General features: G+C 40.4%; 1 protein-coding gene across 15 annotated transcripts in view; it reads left to right on the plus strand.

Moving 5' to 3' along the window:
- Nucleotides 1–11,569, plus strand: part of ZMIZ1 (zinc finger MIZ-type containing 1) — a 519,894-nt gene extending 508,325 nt beyond the window's left edge. For 14 of the 15 annotated variants that reach the window (XM_090058559.1, XM_090058560.1, XM_090058558.1 and 11 more), the window contains 2 exons: nt 2,942–3,190; nt 7,083–11,569. In XM_090058559.1, the coding sequence (XP_089914685.1) occupies nt 2,942–3,190; nt 7,083–7,190 (357 nt within the window). In that variant the 3' untranslated portion in view covers nt 7,191–11,569. The remainder of the gene's footprint in view (nt 1–2,941; nt 3,191–7,082) is intronic. The other variant, XM_090058567.1, reaches the window with a different exon arrangement.
- Nucleotides 11,570–19,459: the final 7,890 nt, after the last annotated feature.

Raw genomic sequence — 19,459 nt, forward strand, 5'->3', positions numbered from 1 at the left:
GTCCGAGATCTGACATAGACGAACACCTGATGTTTCCAAAGATATTGTAAATAGTTTCATCTTGGACAGCAGGGAGCAGCCTTCACATAGGGCTGAGTAGAGAAGACTGATCACACCAAGTGTTTCAGGAAATGTGGCAAATGAGAGCGAGATTCTGACAGTAGGTTTTAGCAATAATGAATTGGGTTTTTAGAAATATCATTCATCAACAATGATGTTCCACCCATGTAAGAAGAAGAGAAAAATAAATCCAAGATCTGGCATATGGCTACAAGAAAGGAAATGAGTTTTTAGTGTTATAGGATCTTAGTGAGCACCCATATTGGACAACTATAACTATGATACATATTACTAATTATATTCAGCAGTAATTTGAGGCTCTGCAGTGAGATAGAAACAAGGGTGGTGGATTAACCTGCATTGCCTTTTTTTCTACAGTCAGATTACCACTGAGGTCAGAGGATTATTAGGCCACAGCTGGCACATTTAGTATGTAGAACTCACACTTTTATACATCATGTCAGCACTGTGGTACCATTAAGTAGTCAATAGAGTTGTATCCCCACAGCTCTTAAATGTCTATTTTCTGGAGTGCTTACATTATAGGAATACCAAAACCCAAGAGAATTGGTGGTCTCAGCAGTCTTTGCTGTACACTCAAGCTGCACCTTTTTTAGACTTTGCATTATAATGAGAATTAGTGTCTTCAAAATATGATAAGAGGAGCATGAACAAAGATGCCTGAGAAAACAGTTTACTCTATAATCAGCAATCAGATGTAAAGCTAGACAATGGATTATAATGCTGGTTTTTTGGAATCTTTATCGCTTGATGTCATAATGAACAATTACCACCTAACTGACAAATACTTCAGGGACCAAAATGCTAATTTGACTAGTCAAGTCAAATGTCAGAAGGGTTTTTTGGGTTCAAATTGTATAAATTAACCAGACACCTCCAGAATAATCATTTTGTGGGAAGAGAAGGGAAAACTCCTTTCACAGTTTCTCAGCACAACTTTAACTGTTTTTAAAAATTGTTTACATTTCCACACTTTCTATTGGACATTTCTTCAACAAATTAATAGGGAAGTCAAAGCATTTAAATAGCTATAACTACTGTTCAGTTTCTCTACACTTACACATACCTGTTGTGAGATTTGTGTACTGTATGGTGCATAGCCTTTGTACTTGTCTTCCCATTTGGGAAAAGCTGTATGGCATAGTGCACCCTCAGACTGGTATAACTGGATCCATGCTAAAAGGGAGAGGGTTTACCCCTATCTTTCTCAGTTCCCTTATGTCCTGACAATATGAAGAGGCCTACATGGAAATTATAGTTTTGCAGTTGTGATTACAGTTACACCCTCTTTCACTGCTGTTTATTTCATAAAGAGATTGGAAAAAAGACTTCCATGTAAATGTCCATGGGGCCGTCACTGTATTTTCATTTTCAGAAGCACAGATATGATTGAATAAAAAATGACCGTTTTCAATTCAATGACTGTTGTAAAAACATTTATATTAAGATTAGCTTTTCTATTCATATTAGGTTTTAGAATAACTCCCTTTTACTTTCCAAAAGTAAATGTTAAGACTAGGTAGTCTGACCATGCTCTTTGCAGTGAAAGGGTCACTTCTGACATAGTGTTTTCTTTGCTGGCTTTTGTTGGTTTGTGTTGGGTTATTTTCATGCTGTTATTGTTTGTCTCTGCTCTTTTATTTCAGCTCTACTTTGTGGCAGTATGTAGACATTGTTCACATTTGCTCATCCATTTACCCAATTAGTGTGAGGACACTGGCTTTATGAACAGCCATGCACTTTTTTTCTCATGACTTCAAGGTCAAGTTCTAAAGTATGTTTCAGGATTAAAAGTGACATGTAGGGCACTGACAGACATGCAGGGAAAAAGTGCTTTACCAGAAGAAGCAGCGTGTTAGTTCAACTCAGCTCTGCAGCGTCTGTACAGGTTGGGATCCTCAGTGGGGCTTTTTGGCGCTTTTAGCTAAAGCTGATTCTATGAGCTATTAGAGAAAAGTGCCATAAAAGTCCCACTGAAGCTTCTGATCTATACAGACGTTGGGTGAGCCGGGTCCAACTAACTTGATGTCTCTTCTGGGCATGCTCTGGGCTCAGTGCATGGAGTTTAAAGTGCCATTTTGGGGGGAGGGGGGGGCAGTGGGTTATTTCTGTAAGCAGCTGTAAAGGAAGGAAGTATTGGGCTTATGCCCTTACATGCTTCTCTGTGATGTGAAAGGAAAACTGAAAAGTTCTCCCATAATAACAATGTTTTGAGCATTTGTTTGGTTTGGGGAGGTTTTCCTCCCATAAAAATATCAAGGCTGGCAAGTCTTTACCTATTTTTATTAGAGGCCTCAGATATGAATGGGGAACTTTCTCAGCCCTCAGCTGGAGATGTTCAATCCCTAACAAAGACAGCTCTTTTGACAGGTATTTTTTTAATCAAACGCCACTCTCCTCCAAGACTGGAGTGAAATGTCAACAAAAATCTGAATAGTGTCTGAATAAAAATAATGTATCTTCAGAGTTAATCAGGTCTCCCTTGAATAATTTCACTAATGTCATAATGCAACTGTTTTTCTGCTCATCCATAGGTGTTCAGGGAAAACACTACTAGGGTTATTTACACCTGAATTACAGATCCAAAAAAAGAGAAGATGGCTGCTTTTTTCATGCCTTCTTTTGCACATCATGGTAAAGCAACAAAACCCTGCACAAATCCAGTGTATTTTTCCCCTTTGCTAATGACCTTTAAAGAGACAAACATTTCCTCTAATATCGGGATATGGGATTCTCTTTTCTGATTGCTTTTTTTTGTTTGTTTTAACATTCAGTTATGGAGTTTCATTTTCTTCAGACACCTTGACCACTGTAAGTCGTGGCCTCACTTTCTTTTCCTGCTTTTTTTCCTCCTTCGCAGATCCCTCATCCTGGCAGCACTGATCAATCCCATAGTTCCATGCAGCAAGGTTTGCACGTACCTCACCCCAGCAGCCAGTCAGGGCAGCCATTACATCACAGTGGTCCTCCTACCCAGCAGTCCCGGCAGCCACCACAGGCCGCTTCTAGCAACCATCCACACAGTGACCTGACCTTTAACCCCTCCTCAGCCTTAGAAGGTCAGGCTGGTGGACAGGGAGCATCTGACATGCCGGAGCCCTCACTGGATGTAAGTCTGTGTCATACTATCATCTGCCTGCCTTAGACTGTGCTTTACGTTTCTGAGAGGTTGCGGGGGGAGGAAGGAGAGGGAGAGGGAAGCAGCTTTCGCAGCACATGTCATCGTTTCATGCTTTGTTACATGAACTTAATCACTGAAGCTGAGATGACAGGCACTCGTGGCTTGCTGAGAAAACCTTTACGTTTTAAGCAGCTGCATGACACTCAAGCCATATCTTTTCTAGCATGGGTGTTTTCATTCAAGCAAGCTTTTCTCAAGAGAGAGTGCGGCATTTAAGCATCTTTCTTTCTTTCCTTTTTACTTTCTTTCTTTCTTTTGACTGGTGAGCCTGAATATTACGGGATCCTGAAGTTCTCCTGAACAAGGGGCAGGGAAGGGAATCTTATGATTCAGACCAGGGCCTGAATTTGTAACTGAGCAAATTGCAATTTGGTCCCTGCTTCCCTTTGCTTATGGTTTGCACCAAACTGGCATAGTTTAACATCCCTCTCCCTTCTAGCTGGTGTAGCATTAGGGCTGTGCCAATATCTGTACAATAGCAGCCCTGCAGAAGCTATTCCTCCTCCACCATACACAGACAAACTTGGCAGATGGTCCATGGAAAGGAGTAAGCTAAAGGAATGCCTTTTCCCACTTACTGTTCTCCTGGTTCACTTAAGGGAGCTTGTGACTGAATCCTCTTGTGTCAGTTTCTCTGTCTCCATACACTTTTCTAATAAAAAAGCACCACTTCTTCAAATTTAAATTTTATAGTGGGAGGATTTGATTTGGTTTTGAATAATTTGCTCCCGTGCTCATAATTCTTGGTGGTTGTAACTTTTAAGAAATATTCACAGGGGTGCTGCAGACTTACACATGTGTTTTATTATTCACACACACTTGACTCTTCTATGCCATATACCAGCCTTTAAATAACCTTACAAAAAAGGGGAGAGAGGCAAGATCAGGGCAGACTGGAGGAACCAAACCGTTCTTGAACTACTACGTATAAAATGCTTTGAGTGGGTTAGTATCCAATAAGCGTGCATGGAAATCATTAAGGGACTGCAACTTGAGTGGCAGCTTCAGAACTGAATCCTTAGAGACCCCACTGAAATATCATTAATAGGTCACACAAACATTTAAGTAACGGTACTCTTTTGAAATAGGCGTTCATTTTCCAGTACCTAAATTGTATGCAGACTAATATCTGGATATCTAGCATAATATACTGAGCACATAGTTATCACTCGTCAAATCAGAGTGGCTTTATGAAAGGAATGCAAAATGTTCTTAGTTGATAAGACAAGTACAGTAAAATGTGAAAAGAGTTCTTTAGAACATAGGCAGAAATTAATTACTGAGGAACACTTTGTAATGGGCTTAGCTTTTAGTGAACATGTGAAGTGAGGATTGGATAAAAATGGCATGTGACATTATTAGTGTATCAGAAGCAAGTTTCAAAATTTGCAACAGATGTCTGGCATTGTCTACTCATTGCTAGGCAAATTACTCTTACTTTTCCACTGCAACTTACAATGATTCCCAGCACATAAGAATGTCTCTGAAGATCTTTTCTGATGTTCTCCAGCTGCCTAGATGATATTCTAATTTTCAGAAACCTTCCCTCTTTTTACAAGCTCAGCTAGCAGGTCAAATTATCCACTAAGTGGCAAAATTATCTAATCAAAGACTACATTTACAGTAAGTCACTGTGGACTAAAGGCATCACTGGCTCATTTTGGCCACCTTTAATCAAATTCACTAGTTTTTTTACCATTGTAGGTTTATTTAAACGTATCCCCAAACTTGAAAAAAATTGTCTGGAGACTTTAACTACCCAGATTTTCAAAAAGCATATGAAGCAATGAGACTCAGAGATTAATTGCATTAATTCTTTACAATAAATTGAACTGTAAGATCTCAAGGACAAGAGCTATATTTTTCCTTGTACAGTACTTTGACCAACGGGCCACAGTTTTGGGAGAGTGTGCCTTTATGTAGTATTGTATTAAAAAAAAATTAATAGTATGTGAAAGGATGGAATATAAGTGCTCCATCTCTTTAGTCCAGAATAATAGCATGTTCCTAAGTGTAATGCATGGTCTTGGAAAAAATAACTTTTAAGAAAAGTTACTTCTGTGAAATTCAGCTTTTTTTAAATTCCCACCATCATATTTTTAAAAGCAAATAGAAGGGACAGTGTTCATATGTCTTTTAATTAAAAATGTCACTTACATTTCCTTATAAATGTATTTAAAGATGCATTTACCTGATTGAAATTAGGGAACTGACCTGCTTTTTCACAGGAATAACATTCCTAATGTTAGTATAGTGGTGCTTAGCCGTGTTAGTCTGAAGCCAGGTGGAAGGCAAGGCAGAGTGGCATGTCTGCAGTGCCACAAACGACACATTCAGATGTTCTCTGTACTGCAAGGGTTTTTTTGATATCCAGGGGTCAAAAAAGTTTGTGGAGAAAAAGGGCAGCGTATGCCACTCAAAAGCAGAGCCGGGCCACCCAGAGTCACACTGCGGCTACCAGCCAGGCTCTTTGCAGCAGAATTGCCACTGCTGCAGCCCCAGGAGGCCCCCAGGATCTCAGGTAAGGCTGCTAGGGTCAGCCAAGTGCTGGCCCCAGTCTCATCTACCACTCCCAGGGTATCTTGCCGTGCTCCAAAGTGCGCGTGGCACAGGTGTTCCCTGGGGACAACTAATGGTGGTGCATGGTGTGCCACTGCTAGTTTTCCCTGGGGAACCAGATGTCTGCACCATGTGTGGCCGCAGCCTTAGACGCTAACTGGTTCCAAGAAGCATGAGCTTTCATAGGCCAATCTACTTCATTAGGTCCCATATCTGACAGAGCAGGTTGTTACTTATGAAAGCTGATGCCTCTCCATCTACACTTGCCTAGCATTCACCTAATGTTAGTATAGTAGTTGCAGTATTGTAAAGTATACTTTTTAGTTTTACAAGACTTGAAAACACACAGCAATTGGAAAGGTGTCCATCTCTGCTGATACATGTGCTAAAGTTGTCCATATTGTTTTAATCTTGTCAGTGAGAGAACAAAACATACTTATTACAGATCCCTTTTTCCTTCCCAATTTTTCATGCAACATTTTTTGCTTTTCAATAAACCATTAGATGTAGAATAAACCATTAGATGTGGAAAATGTCTCTGGCTATGAAACAGAAGTTAGGGTTCCCCCATATGTGTCAGATCAAAAGGGTGCTGAATGAAATTTGGAACAAGAATATATGAAGCAGTTTGGCAGTGGGAATATAATTAGAAAATATTTCTGCAAGTACTCTCCCAAAGTTAGTTATTAGGGAATATACTCTACTGCCACATGGGGGTATCATACCCCTGAGCCCTTAACTTGGTCTGAGTCGCACCATAAACTGCTGATGATTCACCTTTCCCAGGAAATGCTATTTTGTCTACTTAAAGCTTTCGTTTAAATGATGATCAAAATCAGTGCACATTGGATTTTTAGTTTTACATATGCTTTTTGTGAATGTTGCATATGAGGAAGTGGTCAAGAACAACCTTTGAAACCATCACCAACCAGGGAATAAATTGAAATCCATGTAATAAACTCACTTTTCTCTTCGTACGGAATTTGTGATGGTGTGGTTGGCTATGAAATTGTAAATGACACGATACTGGGATGACTGAAATTCTCTTGGCAAAAGTGGGTTATACAGGTTTTCCCAATTAAGTGACCATAAAATCTTGATGCTACACTACCTGAATGAGTTTTGTGTGCATCACATCTTTGGATCTATTCCAATATATACACATGAAAGTCAGTTTCCAGGAGCAGACAGGTTTTAGTCCCTTGTTCTACCAACGCATTTCTGTTACCTGTAATTTTCCTTTTATCTTTATATTTTGTAGCTGCTTCCAGAACTCACAAATCCAGATGAGCTGCTTTCGTACCTGGATCCTCCTGACTTGCCAAGCAATAGCAATGACGACCTTCTTTCTCTCTTTGAGAATAACTGAAATCATGTGTATTTCCCCCATCCCTCTCACTTGTTCACACATGTGTGGCTGCACAACAAGGATCTTAACACTCCCTTTCCACAGAAGATAAAACAAACTCACGACTGTGATCAATGGTGCACTCCCTGCTTTCTTCATCTCCGAACTGTTTTTGTCAGCGTCACGGACTGTGAAAGCAACGGGAGGAAAAAATAAACAAATGTGGTGATCTCAGACTTCTGCTAAGCATCACAACAAAGCATAGACAATTGTGCAGCTATTGGAAACCCCATTCTTTGTTAATCCCATAGAGAGAGAGTTCTGTGATACACATAGTGTGAAGTATCCTGGCAAAAACCAATCTTGGCAAGAGAGGAAAAGGCAACAAAATGGAACTGTCTTAATTGACCAGTCTCAGAATGTCCTTCCAACGACTGTTCTTCCATTTTTTTTAAAACTGTATCTCCCTTCTACCCACTTACCTTTCTCCACTTTCCCCAATTGCAGATTTGTGTTGGACAAATTGTATTGGCCACACACACAAAGGAAAACAAAACAATACAAACAAACAAACAAAACCACATAAAACACCAAAAAGCACAAATTGTACAATAAAATGTCAAGGGTAGGGAAGAAACACAAACGGCATCAAAGGGAGACTTCTGGTTAGCTAATGTTTTGTCTTCAGTAGAGGAGTCCTGTGAATCTCCAGGCTGCAGCCAGTGTGTGTTTGGGTTTATGAAATGCAGGAATCTTCCATGCTCATTTGCAAATGATTCCTCTGCTCAAATGCACAGACTTAATGGGGGGAGGAGGAAGCAACTTTTCTCTTTATTTTTTTTCTTTTTGCTGGTTTTGGTTTCAAATCACTGCCATTTGTGGCTGCATTAATATCCAACTGTTGAGATTTATTTTATATATATACACATATATATATATATATATTTGCCATATATCCATACAAGGGGCAGGGGTAGTGCAAACCAAAATGTTCTTGATTATCACCCAGAGCCTTCAGATTCCTCAGCCTCTGTATCATTTGGTTTTCTGTACTGCACAATGCATAGTGAGATGAGCTGGGTGAAGGAAAATCAAAAAGCACTGTAACATCACTAACAGCATATTCTTATTAATAATCAACTTGAAAGGGGCACTGGAATTGGACAGACACCTTAGAGCTTCTCTTGTTTTGCTTTATGTTTTGTTTTCAAGACTGTTACATATAGTTTTGCCGTTTACTTTTCTTCTTCCTTTATTTTAACTCTTGAGCTGCCAGGACGTTTGTTCACCAAGGATGGGCATGGGGAAAATAAGTAATTTTTGGTATGTTACTACTGCCCTTGGCAGACCCAGTGCCACAATCACTGTCTTGCCCCTGTGATCTGTGCTCCTCGTGTGGTTGCTTCTCCTGCATGAGCTTCCTATTGCTTCTGTGCCCATTTTTGTGTGCACTCTCTCTCTCTCTCTCTCTTTCGTCTCTCTCTTATAAATTATGTACAGTAGCTGTGTAAGAAGTGCATGTGTGCCAACTTTGCCCTTGTGGTGCGACATTTCAGCTTTTGCCCACTGTACAGTTCTTGTTTTCTTTGTTACTAAGACAAATTTGTCCAACCCATTTCCTCATCCCAACTCCAATCCAATATGTCCTTATTCGTGCTCAACTATAAGTTTTCAACTTAAGTGCCAGACAGAATAATGTTGGGTTTTTTGTTGTTACTGTTGTTCTTGTCTCTTTGAATAGGTAATTCTCCCCCTCCTTTAGTTTGCGATGTAAATGGCATGCCATGTGCTTACAGTTCTGGATTTGCTTTCCTCACCAAAGTCATTTTTGTAAATTCTTTTTGTTAAAATTTCCCACTGCTGCTGTACATGCATCGTGATATATATATGCTAGTCAGCAGCACCTTGCTGTAGATATTAAAGGAAATGGCAGTTTAGTTCTTTTATTTTCCAGTAGAAGTATTGAATCTGTCAAACATTTTATGTAGAGATGTTCCCACACTTATATTTTTCCTGTTTCGAGTTTTTTTTAAAAAGGCGCTGTTCATTATGCAAAATCAATTATTTTAAGAATTGCTATTGTAAATATCTTTGTGAATATTTTAGTATTGTCTTTGATAATATTCAACATTTTCATGATCTGGTTATACTTTTGCTGGTGTTTTTAAATACCTTGTCTGAAGAAAAATATGGGTCCTTTTTTTAAAAAAAATAACGAGGGTTCTTTAACAGAATAAGGGAGCATTTTTTTTCCTTTGATAAATTAGCCCAACCTTCTTATCCATTTCTCAAATGAATTGATACATCATGCAGTACCTGGACAATCAGGGTCCAGCTCTGTCATGCAAACAGGATACTAGGTGATTGCTTGGGGCAAAAGTAAAATGTTCATTGACTGTGTGTGGCTGATTGTGGGCTGGTAATGACAGGTATCGGGCCAGTTTGTCTCAGTCAACAGAACAGCTAGCACCAGCTGTTTGAACAAGTAAATGTGCACTATGGCAAGCAGCAAGTCTATAAGGTACAATATTTATATCACTCTATTGGCATTCTGGTCTTTGAAACTGGAGCTCTCTAACACTTGGGGATGTTGGTGGGGGGGAAGGGGAGGGAAACAATACGTTATGTTTGTTCTGCTTAGAATTGTCTTTTTTCTTATGTAGAATTGACAGCCAGTAGAGAATCGCTACACAATATTAATGATACCTTTATAATACACGGTGACATGGTTGTGGTGTGGTGCTATGATCACACAACTGGTAGGAAAGACCATTCTTCAGTAACAAATGTGTTTTGTAGCCATTTTACTGTAGTAGTTTTCCCCTGTATTTTGCTGGATCATTTATATAGGTGTTTAAGTCATTTGCATGGGCAGATAATGATAAACTGACAATGTATTGCCCTTAGGGATTTTTTTTTTAGCCATAGATCTTGGAATAAAGAATGCTTCTTGCTATGAGCTGGAACTGGTTGCTCGGATTCTAGTCTGGTTCTATTAAATTGCTTCACCCCATTGTTGTTCGAGCAGCTGACTAAATTTGCAACCTGAAAAGATTCTTCTATTTAAGAACAAATATTCATTTCAGATCAGATGTATTAAGGATTGATCTTCTGCTATAGTATTCCTGTTGGAAAGCATAAAGGGACAAAACCCACAGAGAATAGCAACATGTTATGGGTGGTTTTTGCATTTACTTTGAACAGTAATAGCGGAGAATTAAAACAGACCTTTTTGCAGTTGATGTTTTAAGTCTATGGGAATATTTGCTTTCTAAGACAGTAATACAATATGGTTCTTAGCCATCACCTGACTGTCGAACATTTGAGACAGTTTCAAGACTCTCTGTCAGTTAAAATCAGGTACTGTACAGGGGATTCAGCATGGAAAAGCTTTTAAATGAAAATGTAATTAACTTTTAATCTTTTCACTGCCATAATGTGTTAAAATGTAGAGAAAGACCTACCAAATAGGATAATCACAGTCATTTTCCTTTAAAACTCAATTATGATATGAAATTCCCAGTAGTGTTTTTATTATATTTTGTTTATTTTTTTAAAATTGTTCCCCTTTGGAAGCTCATCTGGGAAAGAACCCACAGAGATCTACAGTTCTGCTGCCAAGACATTATTATAGGACTGACAGATACACGCCAATGTCTGCAGTGGAGACTCAAGGGACAGCTGTACATATGTAAATGACAAATAGAGACATGTTAACAGAAATGCATTCATTTTCCTTGGAATGTGCATTGTTTTTATTTCACAGGAAAAAAAAAGCTTGAAGCTCCATCTTATGTGGAAAATGAATCCTGTTTGTTAGCGTTTGTGAAGTCTCAGCATTTGTTTCACTTTCACTTCTGTAATATACTCTGACCCCTTGTTTTGTTTTGTTTTACCTACATGTAATATCTAGCTTATGTGTACTAGTCTATCACCTGTGTATTTTTAGGGTGCTACAGAAATAATGAAGAAAATAAGGGGATTAAAAAAATTGTAACCAAATTCATACTTTGTACAATTTTTGATATCACGATCAGAAGAGAATTAAAAAAAAAAAGAAGTACAATCTGAAGTAACATGCAAAAATGGCCATTGTCCTTGTTTGTACATTGTATGTACAGTACAATGCAATCATTTCATACTTTAAACTGGTCAGAAAAAAATAATTGTGATTTTTAGTCTTGCAAAACTGTATGTAGTTAGATGATGTGACAACCTAATATTTATCTAATAAATATGTATTCAGATGAAACCTGTATATTAGGTGTTCATGTGGTTATTTTGTATTTAAAGATCAAATTATTTGACTATTGCTAGACATTTATATACTCTGTTGTAACACTGAAGTATTCTCATTTGCTCATGTTATTTTTTTTCCTAAATAAATTTGCAAAAATTAAGGTTTGGCTAATTGGCACCTGCTTTGTAAATTTGAAATCCTTTTGTTTTAAACCAACAGAAGAAATCCACTTTGTACGTTCATTTGAAAATGATTATACTACACAATGGAAATATATGGGGAAGTGGACTGGGATACAGAAGGGCAACAAGGGATGAACTAGGGTGTGGAAGATGGAAAATAGGATGGACATAGATTTTCGGATGGGTACCAGACTGCAAACAAAAGCTGCCAGAGTAGAATTTATCCCTAACCTTGCTGTTTATATTTTGAAATGAAATCTGTTTACAGCATTGGGAAATAACAGCAGGAAGGGTTGTCTCTTGTGTTGAAATGTGTGTGTTCTATAATGAGAGGCTATTGTCTATTCTTTCTTGTGGAGAATAGGTTTTAATGGAAGGATTAAACATCTAACACAGCAGCTTGTTAATTTTGTCTTTGTTTTTAATCCCCAGGCGTTCTAATATTTTTGGTTAAATCAGAAACTCTAATTAAAATAAAATGAGTGATTTGGTAAGAAAATTGGAATCAGATTTTTTTTTAACTTCCCATAGTTAAAAATGTACAGCCTGCTCTTAAAATACATCCTTTCTGACCCAAATCCTGCCAAATTTATGGCTGAAGCATACATTTCTGTACACTGAATAAACTCAGTGAAATTATGTATGCAATAATAAGAGATGCCAAAGTCCTTGCAGGTTCAGGGCTACCTATTGCAGGTACAAATAGCAGCAACTTGTCTTAACATGGAGTTTTTCAAGAACAGCTATCTGAATAACTCAATGTATGGACTCAATTATTCCAGAATAAGGGTATCATGTACACGCTTAACTTTAATCTACTTTCAAAGCGCATTAATCCAAGCAGCATTTTTCCATAATGCCTACCATATGGCTTTACTCTGAAATATCTATACCTGAAAACTCCTTGTAGAGACGAACCCTTAGTTTTGCTTGCAAATATACATTTGTTAGGCATATAATAATCAGATGTGGTTTGAGGCTCTTCCCAGAATCTGACCATTGATCTTTTTTTTTTTTTTTTTAAGCCCTTAATCTCTAGTGTGCTGTCAGCAGTACTCCTCTGAGAACTCTCACATAATAAAGTAAAATAGCTGAGTTAAATTGGATGGTCACCAAAAAATTAATACAGAACAAGCATCTACCTTTGCTCTGGGTCTCCCCCTCATTCCAGCAAATAATGAGTAGTTGTTTTCTTGTTTTCATTTTCCTGGAAAATTCCATCAAGTCTCATGCAACATTATACACCATGCCAAAAATTGCTACACCATTATGAGGATGGTATGAAAAGCTCAAGGGATGTTCTTAAGAAAATTTGTACAGGTGGATCATCTCCATTAGGGTACCTGATTAAAATCACAATAAGTATTTCTTCTGTATCTTGTTAATAGTGATTTTTCCTTTTATGCAGATGAACAGTTTATTCTATGTATCATTCATTCAACTGCTGCATTATGAGCTTACCATTTATTAATATTCTCATTTTAAAATATAATTCATTCTTATATAGCTTCAAACTTTTCTCATTGCCAAATATTTCCCAATAGCTCAGAAAAGGTATTCAGATGCTAAAGTAAGAGACCTAGGTTCTCTCTGACTCTCAAAGATCCTTGAATTTTTGTTGTTAGAGTTTTCCTTGGCCTTCTAACATACAGCCTTTTTATGAAAAGGTGACCTGATCTCTTTAGACCAGGGGTCAGCAACCTATGGCCCATAGGCCAGATTCAGCCTGATGGCAACGGAATCGGAGGCATTCAGAGGCAGGAGTAGACACAACTGGGCCACAAACGGCAGTCAGTCTGCTTTTAAATTTAGCTTTGTTAATTTAGCCTGCCATCGCTGAAAAGTTGCCGACCCCTGCTTTAGATTTACAGGGTAGGGAACATGTTTTTGGTCTGTGTTTGGACAGTGCCTGTTGCCTAATACACTGGGGTGCTGATCAATGACTGGAAGACCTAGGTTCTATAGTAATACAAATAAATGTGTATGGTTCCAACCAACTTCCTCCCATCTGTTGAAAAAGGTAGAATGACCAATAATGAAACTCCAAGGTAGTTAGACATGTTAGTCTGAAGCCAGGCAGAAAGCAGGGCAGAGATGCGTGAAAGCGATGCCTTATGTGATTAGGGTAGTGAGTAGTATTGTTTCATTTTCCTTCAGTGCCTCCCTGGTATTTCTCTTCTTGAATATAGTCCTTTTTTTAATGTTTTGGGTGCTGGTTTTCGACATTGTTCTGCAAGTAAAAACATGCTAACCTGTCTGTGTTCTGAATGTAGCCAAGTCCTTCTGACTCTCATTGTCAGCTCTCTGTCTTATACACTTGGCTGTCTTTCCTGAATTTTGAATTATGACTAAAATGTCACCTTATTATAGTTTTCATTTTCTGTATCATTGAGATCCTACTTAGGATGTTACTTCTACTGTATGTCCTTGTGTCAATCTACTAACCGCATGCAGTCCTTCTCAAACATCTCAGATACAGAGGATATGCCCCATTAGGGATGACCTTTGATTCTTCTAGTCTGGTATCTTGTATTCATCATTATACAAAATACTTTAGATGAATATAAAAGTAACCATTAATGAACCTAAGCAATTACACAATATTGTATAAAAGGGAGGGGCAGGGCAATTCTTTCATGGCCCCTGAAGGACTTCAACACGATCTTGATACGTCTCATAATGATTTGCTTGATCACATAGTTCATCCCTTCTCTCATAGTTTACCTAACTCCTTGAGTTAACTCCCTGAGTTAATCTGGCTGCTCTTAGTCAATGGTTTCCCACCATATTTACTGTTTAGTGGATACCACCCTTGTTAAACCTAGTCCCTTTTATAAATCTTATTAGACTAACCAATTAAATCATGACCTCCTTACCTAGTTTCCCATATGATACACATACTTCATTTGCCCATTACTTTCCATGTTACTTGACATCAAATTTGTAATTTTTGCTTGGGCTATTCTTATCCAGAGGTATGAAGTTAAATGATCTCTAGATCAGCAAAACAAACAAGTTTTTATACATCCATGGAGTGAAAAATAATTAAGTTCCCCTGACTCCAAAGCTTTTTTTCTGGGTACTGTTTGTAGAACATAAGTCATCTCGTTCTTCCTGAGTAGCCAGTTGTTGGACTACCTCATATTTCTAATTGCATAGTATTGCATATTTTTTTCCTTCCAAAAATCTTGTGTTGTGGTGGTAGTGTTTGTTTAGCTTTCTATATTGTTTTTTTTTAAACCAAAAAAAAAAAATCCCACCCTAAAAAGACTGAAATTTCAGAGTTCTTTTACATGTTTTAGGGTTCTAGCCTTCATTTTGTTGTAAACTGTTTTTTAAAACTCATATTGAAATCATTATCAAAATTTTGGTTCAATTAAAACCAGTTTTCAGGAAGCGAAAAAGTCAGATAATCATTTTGGGATGTTTTAGATTGACTTTTTGTATTTTTCTATTAATCTTCTCAAAATCTTTTTAGAAAAAGTTCTAAGGCAGGTTTCTTTTGCTTTTTAAGTCCACTGAAAGTAGTCATGTTCAGGCAATACTTTGTTTGGTAAAAACATTAACCTCCTCTAATATGTGTAAACCTCCCCGTTTTCTGTCCAATTACTATTTATTTTTAAAATGTGCTATAATTATTTAAGGGGAATGTTTAATGATGGTGTAGAGGGACTTTTAGGTGTTGTATGTCTTATTAAAGATAATGATAGTATATATATGTAAATGCCTGCACTGCCCTTAGATAACAAGCATGGTTCTGCGTTCTTTGGAGACCATTTTGGCTCTTAGGATAAGACAATTTCTTTCATACAATAGAAATCCATTTTACTATAAGATATATCACTCGTTGCTTTTCCTTTTCTTCTTCCTTTCTCCTGCATATTCTAATGCATTGTCTAATTGCTCCTGCTTTGCCTCCTGATTATTTTTTAATGGTTTTAATCCATTATTTTCATGCTTTTTTTAAATATTTGCTGCTGTATACAGCATTAATAATTTTTTACAGCCTTTTTCCAATTCCTTTCTGTCTCATCCTACCTCAGTGCTTAGGCATGTCAGATGTCACTCAATACCTATTTACATCCTTCCAAGCATCGTTGTGCTGCCAGTCAACGAGTGAAATCTTGGCTCTCCTGAATTGATTAACTACAGCGGGTCCAGGATTTCACCTGACGTCCTTCTGTTGGAATTGATTTCCACCTAAACTATGCTATGGCATTCTGCTGGTGCAGTCTTATTCTCCCTTTAAACTGGGTTTCTCAGTATCAAGAATTATATGCTATCTACATCCATCTCATACACTGTATGTAAAGAAACATGCCTTTACCACATCAAAAATCTCATTTTTTTCTGAAGACATATCCTAGTGTTCTGGTTGGTAATGCTGAAGATGTCCTGTTAATGAAATTAAGGGGAATGTGTTACTTCAGGTACTCACAGCTCCCATTTCACTCATTTCCAATTGCAGTCCTATTCAAAGCCTTAGCTGCAACATACACAGCGCCTATATATCTTTTAGACAGGGCAGTTTGACAAGACCAATGTAATTTCTGCATTTTGGGTTCCAGGCTATGAACCAAAGGCTCAAGATGAGTGCTTATCTCTCTTGTGGGCTGGCCATCTCTCTTTTGGTTTGAGGTTGGGGTGTACTTGAAAGCAGGGGGTTAGGCAAGATGACCTCATGGCTGTGTCCAGACAAGCATGCACATGCATTTCCTCAGGGACAAATTTCCCTGTGTCAAAAAAAACCCCAAAAAAACCCTGGTGCTGCAAATTAATAGCATGGGGAATAATTGCATGTTCAGTGCCATAGATAGGACTGTGGCACTGCATACCACACATGTGCGCTTGTCTGGACACGCCCCATGAGATCACTTCCAGCTCTACTTTGTTATGATCCTATGATCTCAAAGGCTTTTTTTTTTTTTTTAAATCCCTTTGAGGTTAATGGAAGTAGTGAATTTCCAGGAAGTTCTGAGAGACAAGGAATGTTTTTGACTTAACCCCTGGCTTGGCAAGATGTTTAATCATCCACTATTTATCCACATCATATCAGGGAATATTGCTTCCAGTCTGCAAACAACACTGAAAAAATTAAGCCTTGAATAGTTGCCTCATTGGCCACATTCATATGAGTGAGCATGTTGCAGGACCTCAAAAGCAGTTTGAGATGCCATAAGAGGCACGCTGGGAATGAAAAAATGTTCCCTGCACTGCAAATATGCAGCGTGGACTCTAAATTTGGTACCAGGAAATCACAGTATCAAAAAATAATCCACTGGGGAAAAGCAGCACATTTTGGTCCCAGAGCATGCCTTGAGGCAACCAGAGGCTAGGTCCTCCAGGGAGACACTTTAGCACATGGCCAGACTCAGAGTGTTTCTATGGCTGCCACACGTCCCTGCTGCTCCAGCACGGTGCCTCAGCATGCTGGAGCAACTAGGAGCAGGGCAAGGCTGCAGTGTTGGATCGGACTCAGGCTCTGTCCTAGGTAAGTAGGAACATGAGGATGAGCGGGATTGTAGGTTGGTGGGGGGACTGGGTGTGGACGGGGAGAATACTCAAGAGAGGTGGGTCCCTTGCCCGTCCCCCACATGGTGCACAGCCACCCCGGCACCAGCAGCAGCTGTCAAGGCGCTCTTGGCAGAGACCCCTGGATGTGTAGCAGTGCCGCGTGAGACCAGGGGTTGCATGTAGTACAGGGTGACAGTCCAGCCTGCTGGCACCCAGTCTCAGGACCCACCCCTCCCAAACCCCACACCACCCAAGACTCCCGTACAAGCCCTACATTCCCCCGCAAACCCCACCCCCACAAACCCTACACCCAGCATACCCAGCCACCAGACAGGACAGGACAGGACAGGACCTGCTAGTGGGAGCCACAGCTGCAGGGGTAACTGCTTCACTGCAGCCCTGTTCCGTGCCCACATGTGGCCCCAGCCTGGAGGCACTCCTGGTCCCAAGAACCACTTGTGGGGTGTGATGGGCAGGGATAGGGATGGAGGTGGCAGCAGGAGTGTGTGAGAGAAGGAGACGGGGGTCAGGGATGGGGGAGTGCTCCATGTAGGAGAGGCCACCAGAGCCAGGCTTAGAGCCCCTCTTCCCCCCTAGAGCAGCCTGTACAGGGGGAGGCCAGCCTGGAAGGGAAGGGCCTTCCCCAGCCCAGTCCCTAAGCTCCAGTCAGCAGCTTCCCAGGAACTGCATGGGGATCTCAGGGGCCTGGGCACAGGTGAGGGGAGCAGAATAGCAAGGGCTGGCACTGCTTAGAGCCACAAAGCAGTGGTTGGGACAGCTGCAGCTGCACTCATGTCTTGGTGCGGAGATGGAGTTGCTGCTGGGAGGAAGCTAATGGGGGTCTGCAACTCAGGAGCGAGGGGCAGGGGCAGGGAACAGGCACAGTGTTGCTCAGCACCCCACATCCTGGTAAGTGAAGGGGGTAGAAGCAGCTCTGATCATTTCTATGATAAAAAAAAACCAAAAGCAAATGCCATATGTATAGATATTTAGCATTTGTTTTTATTATGATGATAAAGGCAGTGGTGGGCTTCCAAATTGCTTTAAAATTGTAAATATATCAACAAAACATTGCCCAACTAATCTCTGTAGATATAGAGGTGTTTCATTTTAGTCATGGAAGAACACAGATTTTGGGTATTTTAATGAGAGAATTTGCAATTTTTAAACAAGGAACACCAAGATCCCTGATGGTGAGGTAAGTGGCAGGACCCAGGCAGAGGAACCTGCCCATGGCCAGCAATGGGGAGTCAGCTGAAGGGCAAACAAGATGGCTGACCTCCTGGCCCTTTGGGGACAAGAGAACATGCTTCAACAGTTCAAAGCAGGTCACCACAAGGAGCACATCTGGGTGATAACTGCATAGATGGCAGAGCAGAGACATCAGAAGACATGACAGAAGTGCCACCTGAAGGCCAACTTTGCAACCAAGACCCACTGGCAGCTGGCCTCATGGCTGACTGGTGCCTCCCAAGTCTGGGGGTCCTCCCACTGGCACTGTTGGTGGGGCAGGAGTTGGCGAGCTCCCACAGGTGCTGCTTACAGTGTCAGCAGCAGCCCTGTCAGGGGTGGCACATGCCCCACCGTGTTCCATCTATACGTCACCTATGGCTGGCCTGGAGGTGCAGGTGGCTTGCTATAGTGCCCATACCACAGCCTAGGTGGCCGTGAGGTCCCCATCTGCGTCTGGCAGTTGCGCAGCCATGAGGCCGCAGGTCCAAGGGGGCAGATGCTGTCACAGGTCACAGCAGGTCACAGCCAGGCAGCAGCCCTTGCTACCAGACTGCTGCAGGGACCACTCTTTGTTAGGGCTGCTTCAGCAGTCCAGCTGGCACAAGGGGCTAGTGTCCCCAGATACCAACTGTCTGGGCCTCAGAAGCTCCTGTCAGTTTGTACCTTCCAGAGATTGTGGGCCTGAAGGCCTAGTTAACTAATAGCCGGCCAAAGGTTGGAAGATGCAATTTTTTTTTTTTGTAGGACAACTAGGGAAGAAAAGTGTAGGCGTGACATGGGGGTCAAAGGTTCAAAATGTGAGAAGTTTTCCAGGGGGGACACTGAGCAGAGCCCCCTGGGATACACCAACCAGTCCTCAAAGGCATTCAAGGAGCTGGTGGATGCCACCCACTGGTGCTTTGCCCAGAAATGTGCAGAGACAAGTGAGAGGAAAGTGGCTCTGCAGTCTCTGGGGACCTTCCCGGCCAGAGCCTCTTTCCTGGTCAAGTACAGGGCCCACTTGGCCAGGGCCAGGAGGAGGTTGATCAGGAGGTCCCTTGGTGGGACTGCAGATAGGGCAACAAAAAACAAAAAGAAGGTGGGGGTGAAATTCAACGAGAACCTCAGGAGAAGATTCTGGA

This window comes from Crocodylus siamensis, chromosome 7 (assembly GCF_052110815.1).
Source record: "Crocodylus siamensis isolate JL-2025a chromosome 7, ASM5211081v1, whole genome shotgun sequence".
NCBI classification, from domain to species: domain Eukaryota; kingdom Metazoa; phylum Chordata; order Crocodylia; family Crocodylidae; genus Crocodylus; species Crocodylus siamensis.